The sequence below is a fragment of the Hermetia illucens genome, chromosome 6 (assembly GCF_905115235.1).
Source record: "Hermetia illucens chromosome 6, iHerIll2.2.curated.20191125, whole genome shotgun sequence".
In the NCBI taxonomy this organism is placed as follows: domain Eukaryota; kingdom Metazoa; phylum Arthropoda; class Insecta; order Diptera; family Stratiomyidae; genus Hermetia; species Hermetia illucens.
In genome coordinates this window covers 39,172,713-39,194,268 of record NC_051854.1, presented here as the reverse complement: position 1 = coordinate 39,194,268, position 21,556 = coordinate 39,172,713, and the positions used below count along the sequence as shown (strand labels likewise).

At 38.2% G+C, this 21,556-nt stretch overlaps 1 protein-coding gene across 8 annotated transcripts in view; it reads left to right on the top strand.

Annotated features, from left to right (window-relative positions):
- LOC119660414 (microtubule-associated protein Jupiter) overlaps positions 1–15,957 on the top strand; it is a 213,556-nt gene extending 197,599 nt beyond the window's left edge. For 5 of the 8 annotated variants that reach the window (XM_038068957.1, XM_038068955.1, XM_038068954.1 and 2 more), the window contains 6 exons: positions 3,430–3,563; positions 3,815–3,847; positions 9,608–9,835; positions 13,159–13,176; positions 13,503–14,066; positions 14,835–15,957. In XM_038068957.1, the coding sequence (XP_037924885.1) occupies positions 3,430–3,563; positions 3,815–3,847; positions 9,608–9,835; positions 13,159–13,176; positions 13,503–14,066; positions 14,835–14,977 (1,120 nt within the window). In that variant the 3' untranslated portion in view covers positions 14,978–15,957. The remainder of the gene's footprint in view (positions 1–3,429; positions 3,564–3,814; positions 3,848–9,607; positions 9,836–13,158; positions 13,177–13,502; positions 14,067–14,834) is intronic. The other 3 variants (XM_038068960.1, XM_038068958.1, XM_038068959.1) reach the window with 3 other exon arrangements.
- The last annotated feature ends 5,599 nt before the right edge of the window (positions 15,958–21,556 follow it).

The window sequence follows — 21,556 nt, the reverse complement described above, 5'->3', positions numbered from 1 at the left end:
AATGAGTCGCCAGTGCAGCACCTTTTTCAGCATCGCTTTGAACCCAGTTATCATTTCCTAGATATAAGGGTGGTGAATATTGTCTTTCAGATTTCTACAAGCTTTTCAAAGAGAATAGGTCGGTGTCCGCCTACTCTGTTGGTTTTTATTGTGCAAAGCTTTTCCTAGGCTTTAAATTTTTGGATTCAAATGACTACAAACGGAGATTCTGGGGAAGGAGGGAGAGGAAGGCAGGTACAAAGCGACGCCTGCTCGCAAAACTTTTAAACTGCTTAAGACCTTTGTTGGACATAATATACATACTATTAAAATGGGCATCTTAACATTACACAGAATAATAGCAGGGTCGTCATAATATTCCGGTTTCCACACTTCATCACCATCATTTGGTGGCTTATATTACTCAATTCGGTTTTCTATCCGTTTATACTAATCACCGGATTACCACACGAATCACTCAGGAAAATAAGCTAGTTATAAACAACAAAATGGTGGAAAAATTTTGAAAGGCAAGTGTTCAAATTTAGTATGCAAAATTTAGCTTCCTAATATAAATCAAACGGACACCGGTCAATTCCCAGTTCTTGTGAAAAGTGATACGCAAATTTATGCGCGATTTTAAACCATTACCGACACCTGAGCAATATACCTCACAGGAAAGTAAGAATTCCGAATAACGTTCAAAATAACTGCAAAGTTTTTTCACTTCGCTGTTATCACATAACTCAATAAAGATTAATTGATTATTCTTTGCCGAACGCAACCAGATTGAGTCGATTACTACAGGCAGATTAGGAGAAATCAACGGTGTGCCGTAATCATGCAAAATCGCTGATATCTTTTTTTCATCTATGCCCGAAAAAGATATAATAACACTAAAGATTTTACAAAAAAAAATTTTTTCCAATTACCATCACTTTCATTTTCTCTCCAGTAACAGCCTAGTTGAATAGGCTGCTCATCTGTGACCCTAATAAACAATTTGTGCAGTCTTTCATTCGGTTAATTAGAAGCATTTGAATTAAATTGAAATCACAATAGTTAAAGGCGAACCCCACTCTGAATACACATAATTAATTTTATCATTTAGAAAAGCATAAACGCAGCGTGACGTCTTCTATTTCATTGATAAATATTTTATTTCACTGTTTCCTATTGAATTTTTTTATAGTTTAACCAATTTTGATTTAATTTGATAGGTAGCTTTCACTTATCCTAAAGTTTGGTGTAAAGTGTATTATCTTTTATCAGATTTTAAATTAAAAAGAAAATTATCCAAAGATTTTGATAACATTTCTTTCATCTATTGAAAAACATATTTTCAGTGCAGGTTGCCTAAGCTGGGAAAAAGTGTTATTAATTTTATTTTCATTTTTCTGATTAGCTCTTCCCTAACTTTACGATGACCAAATTTATTATTTTTTAAGGTTTTGTTTACAAAAGAAATCCTTATTAAAATCGGTTCAATGTCTGTCTGCCTGTCTGTCACAGGCACTTTTTTCAGAAACGACTAAACCGATTGACACCAAATTTGGTGAGAAGGTGGGAACTGTGAACGCCCAGAATCTGTCTTAGTTTTGAGATTTGTTAAAAAGGCGGGGAGTGGGAGGTGTGGAAAGTGATAATGAACTATCCAACCGAAAAATCTGGAAAAATTCTCTCCATATCGACATCTGTTCAATTTAAATTAATAATAGTATATTACCAAATTTTTGGGAACATTGAGTAATACCCCCTTAAGTTTATCCCAGAGTTATAAAAATTGGCAGCAGTATAAAATATAATATGAAGCATATTATCCCCAAGTTTGATCAAAATCATACTATAAGTAACAAAGTTACAGTAGCTCAAATTTGACTTTACCATGTAAATTTACTGCAACTAAATATCGATATCACACTGAAGTGGGTAGTCAGGCATGCTAAACGCATATACATAACTGGCTACGAACAAATGGGATAGTTCTACACTCAAATATACTCACAGAAGAAGCAAACAAAACCTTTGATATCCACCAATATGGTGGTCCATGTGCATGGATATACTCTCCATATCGATACCTGTTTAAATAAACTTGATAGTAATGTATAACCATATTCATTATAAGTATATTTTTTAGAAAATGATTGACCCCTCAAGTTTACCTTAGAATCATCAAGTTTTGCAGCAATTAATACTATAGAGCATCATACCACAAAGTTTGGTGGAAATCGCACTACAGTAGACTCGCTCTTAATCAACCACGTCGGGACCAGAGCCTAGCCGGTTGACTAAATGGCCGGTTGATCCAATGTGCCGGCATTTTCGTTAGAAAAATTAAGTATTTTTATCTGTATATTAAAGATATATACAACAATGTATATTAATTGAATAGACGAAGTATACAGTTGAAAAAGTACATATTTAATTGTATATTTAAATATTTTATCAACCTTTTTAAAAAGAAATCACTAACTTTCTTCTGATTCTTGACCTTAAGTGAATTTTTAAATGCTACATCTCTCTATTTTTTTATAACCAAAGCGTCTATTGAAAATGACCCAGATTGTTCAATATATTTCAATGACACTTCTATTGCGGCCCTCGGTTTGGTGGGGTCGACCTTTTCCTCTCCTTCAACATCATCATCATTTTCATAGGTATTCTCTTGGGTAGCTAGTGTAATTCTTTCGTCGAAAATTCTTTTTCGAGTTCGTCGTCACTTTTTTTGATCCATTCCTCTTCGGCCTGCAACTTCGAGTAACGTTTGGTGATTTTGATGAATGATGGTAGAATTGTCTTCCTCGTGCATGCTTGGTGCATAATTTTGTATGACCATCTACATTGTCTAAATCACTTGATTAAGGAGTCCTATAGAAGTGGCACCATATAGTGGCAGCCTCGCATTTTTTTCAAATTTTTCGGTTGAGTAGTTTCTGAAAATGGGTCCGCTAAAGAGTTAACCACTTTCGACCCTTCACACTCCCAACCTTTCCAACAAGTGTCAAAACTAAGATCGGCTTCGGAAAGTACTAATCAAGACCTTTCACTTGATATCCCACATAACTATATTTGGTGAAAACAATGTACATCTCCTTTTCCATGTATGGGGACCCCCCTTAAATTCGACGTAAAAGGATGTAACTCACTGTATACGTGAGCGTTCACAGTTCCCACTTTTCCACTAAAGTTGGTGTGAGTTGCTATAACCAACTTCGAGAAAATGCAACACACATACAGTAAACCGATTTTAATGAGGTTTTATTTTACACAAAATCTTAAAAACGTAACGATACGTAATATCCAAAGTAAAAATTCGGTATACCATATCTTGAACAAATATACTTAAGACCATCAATTAATTTAAATTTATATGAGCCTGTCAACAACAACAATTTCGACAACTTTAATAAATAAAATAAACTAAATGGGTTTCTTTTATCTTTTTAGGGTCTTGAGACCACCAGGCGGTGGATCAAGTGACATCTTTGGAGCAGAGAATGCAGGAACTCCCCGCACAGTACGTAATCACATGGCATCAAATATTTTTGGTAGCACTCAAGATGCTCCAGTAAAGAACAATGGTAAGTGCCTACATATATTATCACTTTTATTTGGACTTTTTCCCTGCTCTCAAAGACGAGTTTATATTGTGCTTTTAGTTTCATGAAAAATAAACTTTTCCTTTTGCCCCTCCCCTCTCCAATAAAGTATGTTTTGTCTTGTAAGAGTATTTATTTTTTTTTTTTTCCATATTTCGAACATAATGGCATTATGCGAGTGAAACAGAAAATTTAATAAGAATATTTTTTTTCTTAAATTATTTTCTTTCCAGTGCGACAAGGAATGCACAGATATTATTTCATTGGTATAAAAAGAATTTTCACAAAATTGATAGAAGATATTGAGAAAATTTTACATGTTCATAAAAATGTTTTTAGAAAATTAAAACATTTTAATTGGAAAATAAATTTTTATTTTTTTGTTAATAAAATGTACATGTAACGAAAATTTTGTATATGACTGAATGGGAATTGAGCATCTTAATTCGTGTTTCTAGCTGTTATTCTTTGTTTATTTTGATCTACTTAGCAGAATAAAGTGATAAACTGCAGAATGGCATACATGTTCGTTTCGCTGAACCGGAGTAGCAATCCCCTTTTAAACTATTTTCATACTTAAATCCTGAACATTTGAAATTTCTATCGAATTCCATATTATCCATTGTTTTGTAGACTACGCTACATATATGTTGCTATTAGTGCCCATTTACTATAGTTGATGCTATGTTGCTTAATTTGCGCACCTATCTTACTTTGGCAAAACCTGTGATCCTTTCTCATCATCATTATCAACGGCGCAAAAATGGTATCCAGTCTAGGCCTGTCTTAGTAAGAAACTCCAGATATCCCAATTTTGCACCGAGCTCCAGCAAATCAGTATCCCTAAAAGCTGTCTGACGTCCTGGTCTGTGCCATCGCTCCATCTGAGACAGGGTCTGCTACGTTCTTTTTCTACCATAGATATTGCCTATACGACTTCTCTCTAAGATTTTCCGGGCTGGATCTCCCTCACCCCTACGGATTAAGTGACTTGCCTATCGCAACCTATTGAGCCGGATCTCAGCTCAGAAATTTCTTCGTTGCATAGGCTACTAAATAGTGGGGGCCAAAAATTCTTCTCAGGATTTTCCTCTTGAATGCGGCTAAGAGTTCACAAATTTTCTTGCTAAGAATCAAGTTTTCGAGGAATCCCATGAATATATGAAGGCTAGCAAGATCATTGCTTGTATAGTAAGAACGTTGGCCCTATGGTAAGGCGTTTAGAGCGGAACAGTTTTTGTAAGGTGAAATAGGCTTTGTTGGTTGCCAACAACCGTGATCGGATTTCCGGCCCTATATAGGAGAAATTATCATCGGTCTCAAAATTGTAGTCTCCTATCTTTATATCGTATAAGCGACTTGATGTTGTTGCTTTTTTTTTTTATTGTTGGCGTTGCCACCATGTACTTCGTCTTGCCTTCATTAATGTGCAACCAATGATCTCGGGACAATCGCCGCCTGCTCGATCTAGATGAAGGTAGAATGTGTTCTCCCCATAATGTCAATATCGTCAACCTAGGCCAATAGTTGTGTGGATTTGAAGAGGATGGTTCCTCCCAGAATTATATCAGCAATTCGAATCTTATTATCTAGGGCCAGGTTAGAATGGATGCATGATAGGACATCCTCTTGTTCTAGACCGTTGTTGATGTTGAATGGTCTGGAGAGTGATCCTGCTGCTTTTATCTAGCCCCGGCACATTGATCAGGGTCAGCCTAGTCAGTCTTATCAATTTGGTCGGGTTTCCGAGTTCTATCATGGCCTTGTACAGTTTTACCCGGCAATGTTTTCATAGGCGACCTTGAAATCGATTAAAGGAGGTTGCATATTCCAACAGTTTTTCCATCGCTTCCCGCAGAGAGAAAATCTGATCTGTTGCTGGAGTGAAAATTCTTTGGCATAGACTAATGATGTTCTGGGCGTTTGGGACTATTCGGCCTAGAAAAGTAACGAAGAATATCTTATATCATAGATGGTACTCTACAACGTCATACCTTAATAATTGCTGCACTGTGTGATATCTCCCTTTTTTTGTATGGGGCAGATAATGCCTCGTTGTCAATCGTCAGGCGTTGATTCGCTGTTTTACACCTTGAGCATCAATTGTGATTGGTCGTCTCCACATTTAACCAGTTCCGACTGTCATTCCGGCTGATCCTGGCGACTTATGATTTTTAAACGGTGATTTTTCCGCGGTCTTCACTTGGCGGCATCTCCAACTCGTCGATATTTTGGAGTGTTGAGCAGTTCATCAAAATACCCAACCCATCTCCCCAATATAATATTCGAAATCAGAGACTTATTGGTTGCCGCAAACTTCCTTTTGCCGCCTGTGAAGTCATTTCTCGACTCGACAAAGTTCATGATAGGACTATGCGCATGCCTGCTTGCTTTGAGAGTCCAGCATTGCCCGGTATGCTGCATTCTTCCGTTCCGTTACTAGCTTATATTTATCTTTCAACCAGTTGTTCCAAATTGTTTTCCGACTCGGTCAAAGTATATTTGTGGTCGCATCACCGGGTGACTTACCACCAGGACTGCAAGACCTTAGTAAAAGAGGAACCCAAGTTCACATATAAAATTGCGCTTTGATATGTGAGAAAGTCTGATATCTGGGCAAATCAATAGTGATGCGCGCTCTTGCACCAGAATGACTGCCAGATTGTCCTTGTAATAACACGCCCGCCCCATATGATATCACTCAGTAAGTCTAACATGCTTGAAGTGCACTAACTGGATAAGCTATTGCTCAACTGTCCGTCTGTTACCCTCAATTTGCTCGTTAAAGACAACCTATTAATAAGAAATTGGGTGGAGATGTATGCCCTATGAAATACTCTACATGCGTTGACGAACCAAGACTTCAAAGGTAACAGGTGGCCATTTGATTCATGTGGAGTTTGTGTTGTTTATTTTTGGTCGATTTTTCTCGTTGGCTTGTCAAGCCCTTACCAGCGATTCTTCGATGCTCATTTTCGACTTTGTCAGGAGATTTGTATCATCTCCTTTCTGTGACTGCTGTAGAAAAGAATTACAATAAAATCTACTGATTGGTAGAAGTACAATTTGGAACCACCATAAGTAATACTATAATACAAAATTTTGGAAAGTTTGAGGGAAATCCAACTATTATTAGCAAAGTTATAGAAGGTCAAAATTTTGTATTTCGCGTAAACTGATTACACTCTAAAGCGTACATGATGTCATCATCATATAAAGTGAACCTATATAAATGGCAGAGTTGGATATATCAAGGAATATTTTGAATGTTTAGCTATGTATGAATGGAGAAACATGCATAGGAAATTTGTCACACAAGATGGGCACAAAACCTTTATATCTGAGCCGTCAAGCTTCTGGTTCTCCAACTTGTTTATAAATGGGGTATAACAGACTCTTGGGTCAGTTTGACAATATAAGTCTTTCGGTTTAGATTTTGGTCAAGAGTTGATGGCACATCGATATCGCAGCTTTACTTCCTTCTCTTGATGTGTCTCGTGCGAGTGTTGAGCCGGGATTCCAGCACAAAAAGGGGTAACATATAAAAATGGTTACCATAGAATAGCCATAGAATGCTGTTTCAATTCGGTCATTTGGACGAAACGTTCCCTATTTGGTGCTAGGACATGCGGGTATTGTTTAGAATAAAGAAACTAAGCTAGACAGCTTTTCTCTTCAACCCGTCGTTGTAAGGACGAATGGCTTAGTGGTTACAGCGCTAGGCTGTGGCAGAGGGGTTTATATAATGACTGAATGCAGGATACCAGTCGGTTCAGATCCAATCGGTTTCTCGCCCCTACGATTAACACTATTATTAAAGATCGAAACGACAACGGTTTGCATAGCTACGAACTTCCTAGTTATCGCTCTTTCAGTCGGCCTTAGAGTCCTTTCCCATCGGTTTGGATGTCCAGGCCCATTTTAGCTACTGATGATGATCATACTATCGAAGGCGCCTTTCTTTCTCCCCAATGGGAAATTTCGTGTTTCGATTTAATCAAGCCCAAGTTGCCCTTCAGTAAGTACTCGTGAGGGACTATTGTATCTTCTACTTCTCATCTAAAAAAAAAAATATAAAAATAAATATTGCAATGAGAAGACCCTTAATTTGTGTTGTGGAAGTCGACTTTATACCTAAACATTTTTTTTCCGTTTTTGCTACTACCGTAATATTTGGTAAACGCTCAGTCATATACAATTTTTTCACTTTTTTTAATAGCACAATTCGTTCTACTTGCACTTCTACCTCTTTTGTAATATCATTTCTCAATACATAATGTTTGTCATCATGTTTACAATTGCATGCCGATTTTCAAAAATTTAATTCATTCATTGTAAGACATTATGACAAGTCAATGTATTTGTTGCATGCAAATATTATACCAGATTTTTTATGGAAACATAAGTTCATCTCTTCATCGTCAATAAAGTTGGGTTGTTTGTAATTGTTTCTGATATTGTTTATTAAATTTAAAAAATCTGCAATTTAGGCGCTACTTTTTCTTTAAAATAAAAATAAGACGCTTGTGAAGTAAAAATTGTATCTTCGGCACTTTTAAATGGAAAAATTAGCTGGCTAATATTTCTTTCATTGGCTGAGCTGAATTTTTTCAAATGCCGAAGTAGTCGAAAAGTCCATAACAGAAATTTAAAAATTATAAATTCGAAGCAGCTTTTAGTTATGCGAACAGATTAGGCGATGACGGCATTACGGTTTCTTACTAGGGCAGACAGATCGTCGGACGCTGCCTCACTTCTGCTCTGGGAGCAGCGTGACCAAAGCGGCTTGCAGATATTAAGTCATCATCATCATCATCAACGGCGCAACACCCGGTATCCGATCTAGGCCTGCCTTAATAAGGAACTCCAGACATCCCGGCTTTGCGCCGAGGTCCACCAATTCGATATCCCTAAAAGCTGTCTGGCGTCCTGACCTACGCCATCGCTCCATCTTAGGCAAGGTCTGCCTGTTATTTTCCTACTATAGATATTGCCCTTATAGACTTTCCGAGTTGGATCATCCTCATCCATACGGATTAAGTGACCTGCCCACCGTAACCTATTGAGCTGGATTTTATCCACAACCGGACGGTCATGGTATCGCTCATAGATTTCGTCATTGTGTAGGCTACGGAATCATCCATCCTCATGTAGGGCCAAAAATTCTTCGGAGGAGGCAACTTGATGCCGGACCGGAGCAAATGGAAAGCAACTTACTCCCTCGTTTTTTTGTCCACAGACCCCTCGTTTAGGGCTTAGCATGACGGCTTTACGGTTTCTTAGTAGTATGGGCGGATTTGTGCTCAATATAATTCGTAGTCATATTGTGTTCTGCGAATTATATAAAGGAGCATTTAACATCTGCGAGCCGCTTCGGTCACGCTGCTCTCAGGTCAGAGATGAGCCAGTGTCTGACGATTTGCCCCTGCCTTGGTAAGAAACCATAAAGCCGTCATCGCCTAATATTTTTAAAGTTTGTGTGCTAAGCCCTAAACGGGGGGTTCGTGGACCAAAAATGAGGACTTAGACCCCGCAATTCTCAAAAAAATACGTAAACAGAATTTATGTAGGCTCCGAGAATGCTCATGTATGCATGTGCAACTGAGGTAGTAATTCCTGTTGACAGATACAGAAAAAGTATAATTCCCTTTTACGGAATTCCTTAGCATCCTTAGTTATATCAGTTCGCTCAAAGGTAAACTATTGAGTTTTCCCATTTGCGTGCCCAGCTTTTTAATGATCGAGTAGAGCGATTAGCGAGGAGCGAGTAGAGCGATTAGCGAGGAGGTCTCTCACATAACCTTACAAATTATAAAGGAGGTCTAGTTTAGTAAGCGTATCTAAATCATATTTGTATATTGTCACGTGTATAATTGCATTCAATTGTAAATAATTTCACTTAGTAAAAATCATCTTCATTCCCATATCTGGAAATATCTATGTTGCATTCTAGTGCATGAAGTTCGTCAATAAACATCCTATTATCATTTATCAAATTTTTATTAAACTCATCAATCTTATTTCAGGTGATGGTGTGCGTCGTGGTGGAAAAAATGGCGATTCATACAATCGTCTATTTGGGGAAAGTGACCGCCCATTTACACCTGCAAAAAATCACTTGAAGAGCAATATTCCATTGGGAGGCGACTCTCCGGCTAAAATTAATAATGGTAATAACGCAGCGACAAATGGTCACACCAATGGTAAAGCCGAAAATAATAATGGTGTACAACAAAACGGAACTTCCAAAACAGGTAAACAAATATTAATAAATCGATTTTTTACTTAGAGAATTATACCGAGTATTGCTATAGAAGTACCTAGGACAGATAATGGTTGTTTTTATTTTTTAGAATTTCAGAATGCTTGACTTGAATCCAGAGAATGTCCTTAAGGGATATGAAAATATTTCTAGAATATAGATTACCTATTCCGAAAAATCTTATTTATTCCTGGGAATTATAACGAATTTTCAAAATGCTTCAATGTTTGAACTACCGTGACATTATGGATAGATTTTTGGGCTCCTAAGTTAGAAATTTTTATAGGTCTCCCGACTGGCAAATTGATTCTGTTGTTAAGATCACATTATACGAGGGGGGACCCAACAAAAATGGAAATTTCGTCATAGCTTCTTTATTTCTGAATATGTTTACACCAAATTATGATCACCTTCAAAGTATTCGCCTTTGACTGCAACGCACTTCTCCAAACGATTCTTCCATTGTTCAAAACATTTTTTAAAGTCACTCATCGGAGTGTCCTTTAAGCCTTCCAGCGATTTTTGTTTCACCTCCACAGTGGTAAAACGCTTTCCTTTCATATTCTTTTTAAGTCTGGGGTACAAAAAGAAGTCACAGGGGGCTAGATCCGATGAGTATGGGGGCTGGACAATCGGTGTCATGACGTTTTTGCTCAAAAATTGCTTCACGGAAAGGGCGGTGTGGGCCGGCGCGTTGTCATGATGGAAGAACCAGTCGCTTGTGCGCCAAAGATCTGCCATTTTCTTCCGGATACTCTCCCCCAATCTTTTCAAAGCCTCTAAGTAGAATTTCTGGTTGACAGTTTGACCCGGGGGAACGAACTCCGCGTGCACAACACCTGTGCAATCGAGGAAACAAATGAGCATTGTCTTGATGTTTGACTTCACTTGGCGAGCTTTTTTGGGACGAGGAGAGCCAGCTGCTTCCACTGTTTCGGGGTCGTATCCATAGCACCACGATTCGTTACCAGTTATCACCTTGGAAAACAGCTCGTCTATGAGAAGGCGCGGGAGGAATCTGGCTGAAAGCCTTCTCATGTGCAAATCTTCTGATAAAATTCTCTGAATTGAACTCCATGACATTCCCAACATCTCACAGAGTTGATCAATGGTTCGGCGACGTTCTTCACGAACGAGGGCATTGATTTTGTCGACGTCTTCATCAGTTCTTGACGTTGAGGGGCGTCCTGATTGAAGTTGATCTTCAACAGACGCCTCCTCCCCCCTCGTAGGTGGTTGGTAAATGTCGCCACTACCAGGTAGGCTGAAAACTTCGTAGGCTAACATAGGAAAAAATTTTGATTTTATTATTCAATATAGTTGCCTTCTAGGGCCATACGACGGCTCTACCGATCATACAATTTTTCGATATCATTTTTATAGTACGATTTGTCGTTAGCCTCAAAATAGACTTCAGTTTCGGCGATTACTCCTTCATCGGCGCTAAATTTCTGAGAAGAGAAAAAAGTCGCTGAGGCCGAGATCTCGAGAATACGGTTGATGCGGGAGCAATTCGAATTCCAATTCATGCCACTTTGTCATCGTTTTCATCGGTTTGTGACACAACGGTGCATTGTCTTGATGAAATAGCACTTCCTTTTTCTCCAAATGAGGCCGCTTTTCCGGAATTTTTTCAAATGCTTCAATAACACGTATGTAACAGTCGCTGTTGATGATTTTTGCCTTCTCAAGATTGTCGATGAGTTGATTTGTGTAAAACAAAACCTCATTAAAATCGGTTTACTGTCTGTCCTTTTTTATTTTGAGGACGTGGAAACCTTCAAAAGACATTGACCTGGACACACCAGTGTGGGATTTTCTCCCACTAAAGCCATGATTGAGGGTTATCTGCTGGTTATCCTGTCCTTCCTTTACTTCGCACAATAGGTATTTGGTGCCACTATTGCACCCCCTGGCAATATGGCATTTCACTCCACACCTTCTGCATCATCGATGCTGATGCATGCCTTCGCAGGCGAAGTTTGTTCTCTTAAACGACTGACACCCATCCAATCCGAACTTTTCCGGCCGCCAACAACTTCTGTGCTACCTTTGCTGGTACTCGTATTGTGGCCGTTTGAGTACCGCCATAGGCCTTTCGTAAATCCATGATAGATTCCTCAGCAAATTCTTCCAACTTGAATTGCTCCTTCAAAGCAGTACAAATTTTTCCTTTCGATGTCACTTCATTGAAGGATGTTTCTGGTCACGCATAAGCGGCATTCTCCCCAAGTAAGTTTTTAACTTGCATACAAAAGCTGTCAGTTTTCCCACGCTGGATTTTTTCAGTTCGAGTATGAGATCCCCTTTGTGGTTTCTTCCGATTTTGTTCACATTTCCGCTCAGATCTTATAGGCCGGGGTCAGTTTTGACCTTTTTGAGCATCTCCGCGTAGGATAGATTGCTCTTACTGGATATAACAATCGCCTCTGGACGAATTCGGTCCTTTGCTTTTCCTCTCGGTTTTTTGTTGATAACTTTAGTCCATCCATTGTCTTCGTTCGTCTTGGGCTTTGTAACGCTTGCTGACGTTCATACATATTAGCGCTTGTTTTCGGAATTGATTGTCCGCGTTTTTTTCCCTTTGGTGCCTGCTGATTAATTAGAGGATCCCCTCTTTTTCGTGTACTCATTTATTTCGCCGTAAATTTTTTTTTCATCGAGTATAGTCGTGTGGGGTATCAAATGAAAGGCCTCGATTTGTACTTTGCTAATCCGATATTAGTTTTGACATTAGTTCCAAAGGGGGAGAGTGTGGGGCCCGAAAAGGGCCAGTTTCTTCAATGGTCTATTCTCGGAGCCTATCCAAACCAACTATCTGAAAAAAATATAGTAGTCGCTGAAAACTGCTTCGGAACACACAGTTTATTTTAGAATCGCCAACTTTTGTAATAATATAGAACATGAAACTAACAAGTTTGGTGGAAATCGCCCCATTGCTAACAGCGTTATAATAGCTCAAAGTTGCCACTTTTGTGCAAATTTCTTGGATTCTAAGGCTTTGGATGGCAGTGTTATATTGAAGTTGAATGGTCTGGTAAACTAAATGTATAAACTTTACGAGTTAGGTAGAAATGGTGTAAATGACCATCCAGGGATGACTCCTTTAATTTCGAAGTTGGATCGACGCCTATTTCGCATCTGTAAAAAGGGGGTGCTAAATGTTGCAGACACATTTGAATAGGGATTTGTCCATCTCTAATTATAAGACTTCTGAGGTCATTTGTTTGATATTACAATTTCCTTATGAAATGCACGTATTTTGCTTTGAGTTTGTATTCTTGTATTTATATTTTTGTGCTGCTTTTGTACTAGGATTTCGACGGAGAATCAGTGAGTAAAATGTTGAAATATTTATAGAAAATTTGCTGTACTACAGAAATGAATTTTATTACTGTCGGTGTTAGCTGTCACTAGGTTTTGAGCTTTCAGTTGGTTTGTTAGAATATTACTTCAGCAAGGAAATATTTCAGAGCATTCCATATTTCTTTGCAATTCCATTCTCATCTGCGCCACTCATTGAAAGTCATTCATGATCATAAGATATTCCAAGAAGTCTCTCACTAGCACACAAATAACATTTGAATGGAACGTTGCAATTTAATTCTATGGTTTACATTAGACCCTATTCATAACCAAATCAGTATAAATTTTTGCAGAGGTTGAAGCGAATCCCTCTGGAGAATCGAATCAAACTCAATCTTCACAAAATCCAGAAGCCCATCCTCAAACTTCCCCAGACAGTGATAATAACACAAATGCTAGTAGTAATATCGACAATAATAATGAATCAAGTGCTAATGAAAACTCGCAATCTGAAGTTGGAGAGCAAGGAAAAGTTACTTCAAACGAGACTGGTGTTTCTGAAGCCACTGATAAATTATCAATTACAGCCAGCAATAACAACGCAGCAGATACTACAAATGATAGTATTACTTCTCCGAAACAGGCCAATAACAATCGTGAAATAAACGGAAATGATGGTGGTGGGAGCGATATTGATAAGTCTTACAAGAATGGAGATAGTTCAAGCACGACAACATCTTCAGTTACGTCTCCAGTATCGGCTATTTCAACAGATACTACCGATCAGAGTAATAAATCGGTCGCTAGCAGTGGCAGTTCCCTGCGTTCGCCCAGGGGCCAAACTGGGTCACGAAACCCTGTAACTGGCGTCGGCATTGAAATGCCATCGTATAAGAGAACTCGGGTTTTACGAAGAGGTACCAGCTCGAAATATTCTTTTGATGTTGTTTCTTACCTTTTTTTGTTCGAATTTTATGAGCTTTTTTTCACTTACACGGTCGTTTATGTGTTTCGAATAGGCAAAGTTAAAATTATGTTTTTTGCACGAAAACATGCAAAGAATTGTTTTCCAAAACAATCATCTAATGGGGAGGAATATACTTTGTCGAGGGTTGATAAATACCTTTTTAATAAATGCAGTTTTTAGAATAAAATTTAAAACCTTTCCCTGTAAATTCTAACAATATTTGATATTGTTATTGAAGAAATTTTGGGATGTAAAGGGATGTGCAGGATTGGAGATAAGAAATTTGGGATTTGAAAGCGAATTTCGCGATGATCTTCAAATTGAAGAGTATGAATGAAGGAAATCCATTTTCTGTTCTTAAATAGCATTTACAGATCGCGTTTCTTTGGAAGAAAAATCGTCTTACTGATGCAAGAAGTAATTTTCATCTCTGAAACAAATCCATTCGACACTGAGTGTTCAATATGCTATCATGCCTCATCTCAAAATCCTAAAAGAAACTTTATATTTCACATTCGCCTAGAATTTTGATCCAAATCAAATTGTGAACAAGGACATATGTTCTGACTGGACTCTGGGGAAACAGGTTTATTTATTTGCTCTTAAGTACTATTTGTTGCTAGCTTGATTTGTTGTAGATTATTTCGCTTTTAGTTATTTCGAATTTATAGAAAAGAATTCAGCTTCCATATTCTTATATGTGTCGTTTAAATTTTAGATGGAAATCCAGTCACCGGCGAAGGTTACAATGGTTCAGGAGGTGCCGAAGTGAATACAGCAGTACCCTCTCTAAATGGTGCCAAACAGGTCATTAACAAGAACCGCATTCCTCCAGGTGGCTACTCCTCTGGACTTTGGTAGAAAAACGACGATTGGATGTTGTTACAATAATGAAAAAGAGAAGCACTTTTCCTCCAAAACAGACATTTAAAATATATATTTAGAAATACATAAATACATTAACATTTATGGCAAAATTAAGTAATTAAAATTAATGAAAAGAAAAAGAAAAACCGAAATGTCCACGAAGGCAATTCGAAAAGGAATACGAAATAGCAAGAAATTATAAGAATGATAGATAATCAGTAATAAGCAATGTACCCTGCCGCCACCCTTTTCTAATTTTTACTTCTATGTTGTAAGCACAGAAAATTTGTAAAAGATTTGAGGAATTAAGGGGGGTATAAATTTGTTCTTTTTTCACGCCTCTATTGATGAAGTTGTCTAAATTTTCCGATCTCTCGGTACATATACATTGCGTACCGATAAAACCGGTATAGTTGAAGTAAATCAAATCTCTAAAATCTCAATAGTGGTTATGAAAACAAAACGAAATTAAATTATTTATTTCTACTGGAGACATGTTCACATTTCACGAAATTATTTAATCTGAATGATGCTCATCCATGTTTTGTACACAACTTGGTGGTATTTATGCTATCTTTTATTTTATCGATTTCCTTTTTTTCTTTTCACTTAATAATCCGCAATAAGCGCTCTATTCATATAATTGTAATCGTTTAGTTTTGTTGTGCTTTCAAGAGACCGTGCCGTGTCATGTCACGCGCCAGTATCACACTTATATCTTTTAACATAATAATTCTGATAAACTTGATTTTAACACTCATTGACATTACATATTTATGAAAATCCTAATTAGAAATTTACATTTATTTACTTTCTTGGCTTTCTCGTGTAATTTGATTTAATGAGAGAAGTCATTCAATTATTGTGTATGAATAACGACTTTATTTTGATATGATTACACACTGATTTTTTGCCTTTATTTGTATAGAAAATTAGTACATTTAATAAAACCACCACACTTTTTTATATGTATATATGTCCTGTTTTCCTTCCTTTTTTTTAATTTATTTTCTTTTGATATAGTTTTGCGGACGAAATGGGAATGACATTTGCAAACGTAAGATTCTTTGCGTTTATTGCAAATTTTTATTTATACAAATCCGTGAAATATTGGATGAAGTAAAGCGTTCTGATCGATTTATTAGATCAAATGTGCTAATTTTAAAGTTAATTTTTTGTGGTGCATCGTTCAAAATGTGTGTGACTTGACGTTGTCTATAACGGAACACAACCATTTCTGGTCGATCGTCTGTTTTTAATCTGGTCAAATGTTGACAATGGTGGTCAAAATTAAGTGTGACCGACTAGGCGGGAACAGCTCATAGTAGATGATTCCCTTGCAATCTCATGAAGCACACAGCAATTGGGCTTGGCAATTGTTTGGGTCAGTTCAGCTGTTGTTGTCGTGCGTTTCTCATTTCTCATCGCCAAATACTGTCCCATTTAAAAAATAGGTCGATTTCGTTGTTTCAGAAAAAGTCGCAGACATCAATTCGGTTCGAAACATTCATTTTCACTAATTCGTGTGGCGGTGCCACAACTGAATTGGTTGAGGCAGCCTCTCGATTTCGTGGCCCCGGATTCGAATCCCGTTTAGAAATGGATATTTGTGTTGTCCCAATTCTGTAGGGTTATCACTTGGACAGCATTAAGGCGGTCTTCTTGCGTCAAGCGTAAACTTCAGGCCCATTTTGGGAAATTAAATGCAAAGCAACTGCTGAAGTTATTCTAATGATTTTTAAGGTTTTGTGTAAAACAAAACGGCGCCCCATACATGCAAAGGGGGGATTAACAATTTTTTTTACGGCTAGTACTTTCCAAAACTGACATTAGTTTTGGCGTGAATTGCAAAATGCGTGAGTAAGGAGTGCAAATGTAGATACTTAAAGTAAGACAGGACTCATTTTCGGAAACTATCTAACTCAAAAATCCGAAAAAATAACAGGAAAGTGCGCTTAGATGAAATCTAAGCCTCAAGATATGTCCCATTCCCATATCTGCTCAAATAAATTTACTAATAGTATATTACATTCATCCTAAATTCATCCTAGGACTTCGCACCAGCATAGAGAACAATATTTCATATGCACGTGCCAAATTTAAAAAATAGAGAGTAATGGAATTTTTAGCTGTGTGACACGCAGCTGTCTTTCACTCGTCGCTCCTCACATCTTCTTTTTCTTTAACCTTGGTCCCGTTCACAAGCGGTGTCAGCTCAATTGCCTGATCTGAATATAGTCGCATCCTGCGTATCAAGCCACCGTTGTTTCGGCCGACCTTTTGGGCGCTTACCGTTGACTTCGATGTTCAGACCAATATTGGCAAGTGAATTCTCGTTATCGCGAATCACGTGACCATACCATCGAAAACGCCTCTCTCGCAGTTTTTCCACGATCGGTACAATCCCATATCTATCGCGGATATCCTCATTTCAGATGTAATCAAAACGTGTCACGCCACCAGTCCAATGCAACATCTTCCTCTTCAACACTCAGAACTATAGAGAGCGGCAGACGAACGACATTGCAGTAAACTGTAGATTTGAGACGTTCGGTAATACGTCGATCATAAAGAACACCAGGTGTGGAATGCCACTCCATCCAGGTCGCATTAATGCGTGAAGCAAATTCATTACGCAGTTCTCCATTGACTGATGCATTGACCCGAGATATTTAATGCGCTCAGTTCTGGGCAGGTTACTGAAGCTGACAGCACTGAGCAATTTAAATATTTCGCGTCAATGGAGAACTGGGTTATACTCCTTCCATAAGGAAACACAAAAATATTCATACCTGAAGCGTCAAGCTTCCGGTTTCTCGACTTGTTTAAGATTTTAAGTGAAACAAAACCTTATTAACGGATCACCTCACTTTAATCGATTTGAAAATGAGCAATTTTTGCGAATTTTTTTATGCACATGACGATAGGTAGCAGCTTGAATCTTTTTAGTTCCAGTAAATATAATATGACCCTTTAGTGTATACAAAAAAAAATTAATGATTTTATTGCGTGAGTGTAATAATTACAATGGAATATCTGGAACTCCTCCAAAAGTAGCGATGCCCTCGGCGTTGATGACATTTTAGTCAGAAAAATTGTATTTTTTCACGGCATTTAGGTTTAAAAAAGTAGTTAAAATCAAAACTTTGATGGAGCCATACATGTCAATATGACAAGTATTTCGTGAAAATTTGGTAAGGATGGGTCCAGTAGTTTCGGAGAATCTATCAACGCCACAACAGAAAAAGTGGTTTTGTAAAAAACGCATTTAAAGTTTTGTTTATTGAAAAGTGCTAGAAAAATAATACCCACGTTTATCCTGCCATTCCAGCACCATACTGGAGACCTTCAGCCAACTCCTACAACTCATTTTCTAGTCTGGCATCGAATTGCAGCAAGAGTTATTCAGAGGTCTTTAATACTTATCTGTATAAGGAAGCCATTGGAAATAGATTTTAGTATTAAAGACATAATACGTTCTTGCTGATGAGCGCTGAGTGTCCAAAGTTCTCCGCGAGCGAACTCTTAATCAGTTTATTTCAAAACTATATAGATTAAACTGACAGTGAGTCCTTGCGTATTTTACGTGAGCACCTGTCTGGACGACTTAATCCCACGGTTTTCTTAAGTCACGGATTGATTTGGTGACCATAATCAGAGCCCCGTTGAGAAAAGCAACAACGGTACCAGCCTATACCAAGTGCATGGCTTAGCATTCATACTACCTAAATCTCTACCGAACAGGAGTATGGCACCCATGGTGAAATGCAACACCACGCCAAGGCCCGAAGGTCTCTTCTCGCTTGAGGATAACCAACAACCCCCATGAAGCTCTTACTAGGGGGCCAACCGCAAATAACCGAGCTGTACTCACATACAACGGAAATTCACCCGAAGTATGAGAGTCCAGCGGCTATCTCGGTTCCCATGGTACCAGTATACCCCTGGTGAGGTTTCGTGACCAATTTGTCACTTCAGATAAGTCCCCATGCAGACTCGGGTCTGATCGCCCTGATTAGGCCTTTGGAGCATTCGCCTACTGCGGCCGGCAAGCCAAAGTAAGCACAGCGTCTCCTGGTGCCACCACTATGGAGCTTCTCCTCGGCCACTTGGTTTTGGTTTGGCCGACAGGGTTGCCGCCCGTCTTCCTCACCACCACCTCTGAGCACCAGATCAAACTGACGGAAATTAGGACTTCCGCTCCGCCTGTTTTCATTGATATTATGGCTTTCAGCAAGATTATCAGAAAGGAACCCAAACTATTCATGGTCTTTGCCATGAATGAGGAAAATTTTATTTTTTTCAACTTTCGGATTTTTGGGGTTTTGTGGAGAACAAAATCCTATTAAAATCAATTCAATGTCTGTCTGCTTGTCACATACAGTTCAGACCGTTGCATTCATTATGGTTATGTTACGTGTGATGTAAATAAAATGTTTCTGAATCCTGAGAGGAGATTGTATTCTAAATAAGCTCCTGCTTTGGACTTCACGTAATCCAGGATCAAAATGTATAAGCTAACATTTTTCTGCACAGGTTTTATTTATCAAGTTAAACTGAACCGATCCATCCACGTAGTGCATTGAACATGTTAGGCTTGTAAAAGAGATTGTTTTCTAAAAATACTCAACGAGAAAACATATCTGTGCAAAACATCTGACCAAACATAAATATGCAACTTTGATTTTTCCTTAAAACTTAAGTCGATGATACTCTCTTTCCTATATTCAGGAAGCTACTGACTGCTATCCTTCTACTCTTAAACTGTCGGCATGACATCACCCTCGTTACAAAAAGCTCGTTTAAGACTATTCTATAGTTGGGGTCCCGATTTCAGATTCCACCTTATCTAGCCCCATTGGGATAATGTTCCAGTTAAAGTAACAGTAGCTTGATACGCTGGTTCGTGATTTTAAAGCCTCGCGATTGCATTCAAATCAAACCTGACGAGCATGAAAAAAAGGATAATAGAAGGCTCGTATACTTGTCACCCCGGATCCTGTTTTTATGCACAATTTTCACCCCGGGCCGGATTTTGGCGTTACGGTTCTGGGCGCAATCGATCAGGACGAGTCGCTGCTGAATGGGACAAAAGCTGGTGAAGAAGAAGAAGTAAAGCGTAAAGGACTCCAATTGCGACAGTTTGATTGTGCTCGATCATCAGATGCTTTGTTTTATTCAGATTCAATCGTTGACTGTACTGCATGCGGAAATCATTTCACTTTTGGGCGAGTTAGGATCAGCTTTGTTATGAAATGCTAAGAAAACATCTGCGTAGAGCAGTAAGTAGGGTGTTGGACACTGGATGTCCCGTATGATAGTATCACTGACAAAAAAAGGATTGCGACTCCAATGGGTCATGTGTGTGTGTTTGAGGTAGAGAAGAGGCAAAGCCTCCGAGCACTAAGAATTTACTGGTCCCATTGTACTCGAATCTCCGTTGAACGGAATATCTCGGATTCGTTTGTGTATCGCAGGATCTCCGTTAGTGGATATGATGCTACCCGCTGCGTTTGGAGCACATGAGCACCAAATCTGGTGTCTGATGCGTCCATAGCCGGACACTGACATAGAAAATGTTCCGTGGATTCCACTTCCTCATTACAGGATGAACAACTATCATTTGGGAGAATTTCTATTCTGAACATATGCCCAGCTAGTGAATTATGGCCAGTCAGAATACTTCTGCAAGTCTTCCTGCTTTTCGACAGGATATGTTTGTTTGGTTCTGACAGGAAAAGTTTGATGTGTCTAGCAGCATTAAGGCTCAGCCACCTGTCATTATGGGAAGTTTGTTTCCAGTTTTCAATAGCAGCTTCAGCCAATGCTACTGACACCCCAATTGCTGGTTTCGTTCCGGGCATGGAGGAAATTGAATACTCCTTACCATTTACGTTTTTTTTTGAAGCTTCATATTCGCCATATTATGTTATGTTAACGCTCATATTTTCATTTGAATCGTTCCATTAATTGTTAATTGTATTTGTTTGCAAATTAAATAATTTCTGGAAAATGGCCAGCTGTAAGGCGTTTGCGTATTTAGCGCTCAAATACTCCTTTTTTTCCCTAAATTGTCGATTGTAAATAATTTAATTAGCCTTAATTTTGTAAAGGGGTTCCACGTTTTTCCTGAAAAACAAATCTTTTTTATGTTTTTGATCAACTAAATAAGCAAACTGTACTCTTAGATCAACAAAGTGAACCCCGCTAAGTTTATGTGTTGCAGTTTTTCACAACATCAAACCTAAAAATCATTCCAGCATTGACAACCATATAACAACTTATCAAAAGGTAGTATAATATTCATAAGTGTAACCAATAAAATTCGTCTGAATATGTATAATATGAACTGAACTTTTGTAGAAATAAAATCAAATGTTTAGCGTCTGAAGTTCAATCATCAGAAAGGAAAGCAAATTTCAAATTGACTGTAGTCCAAATCATTGGAAGGCAAGGATTCCGAATATCTCTTATATCAGTAGATCGATTTTTAATATATGTGTAGAATCTAAATGTACTCCTCATGAAATGCTAGATTTCAACTGTTCCATCAATTGCCATTAACGGAATTCA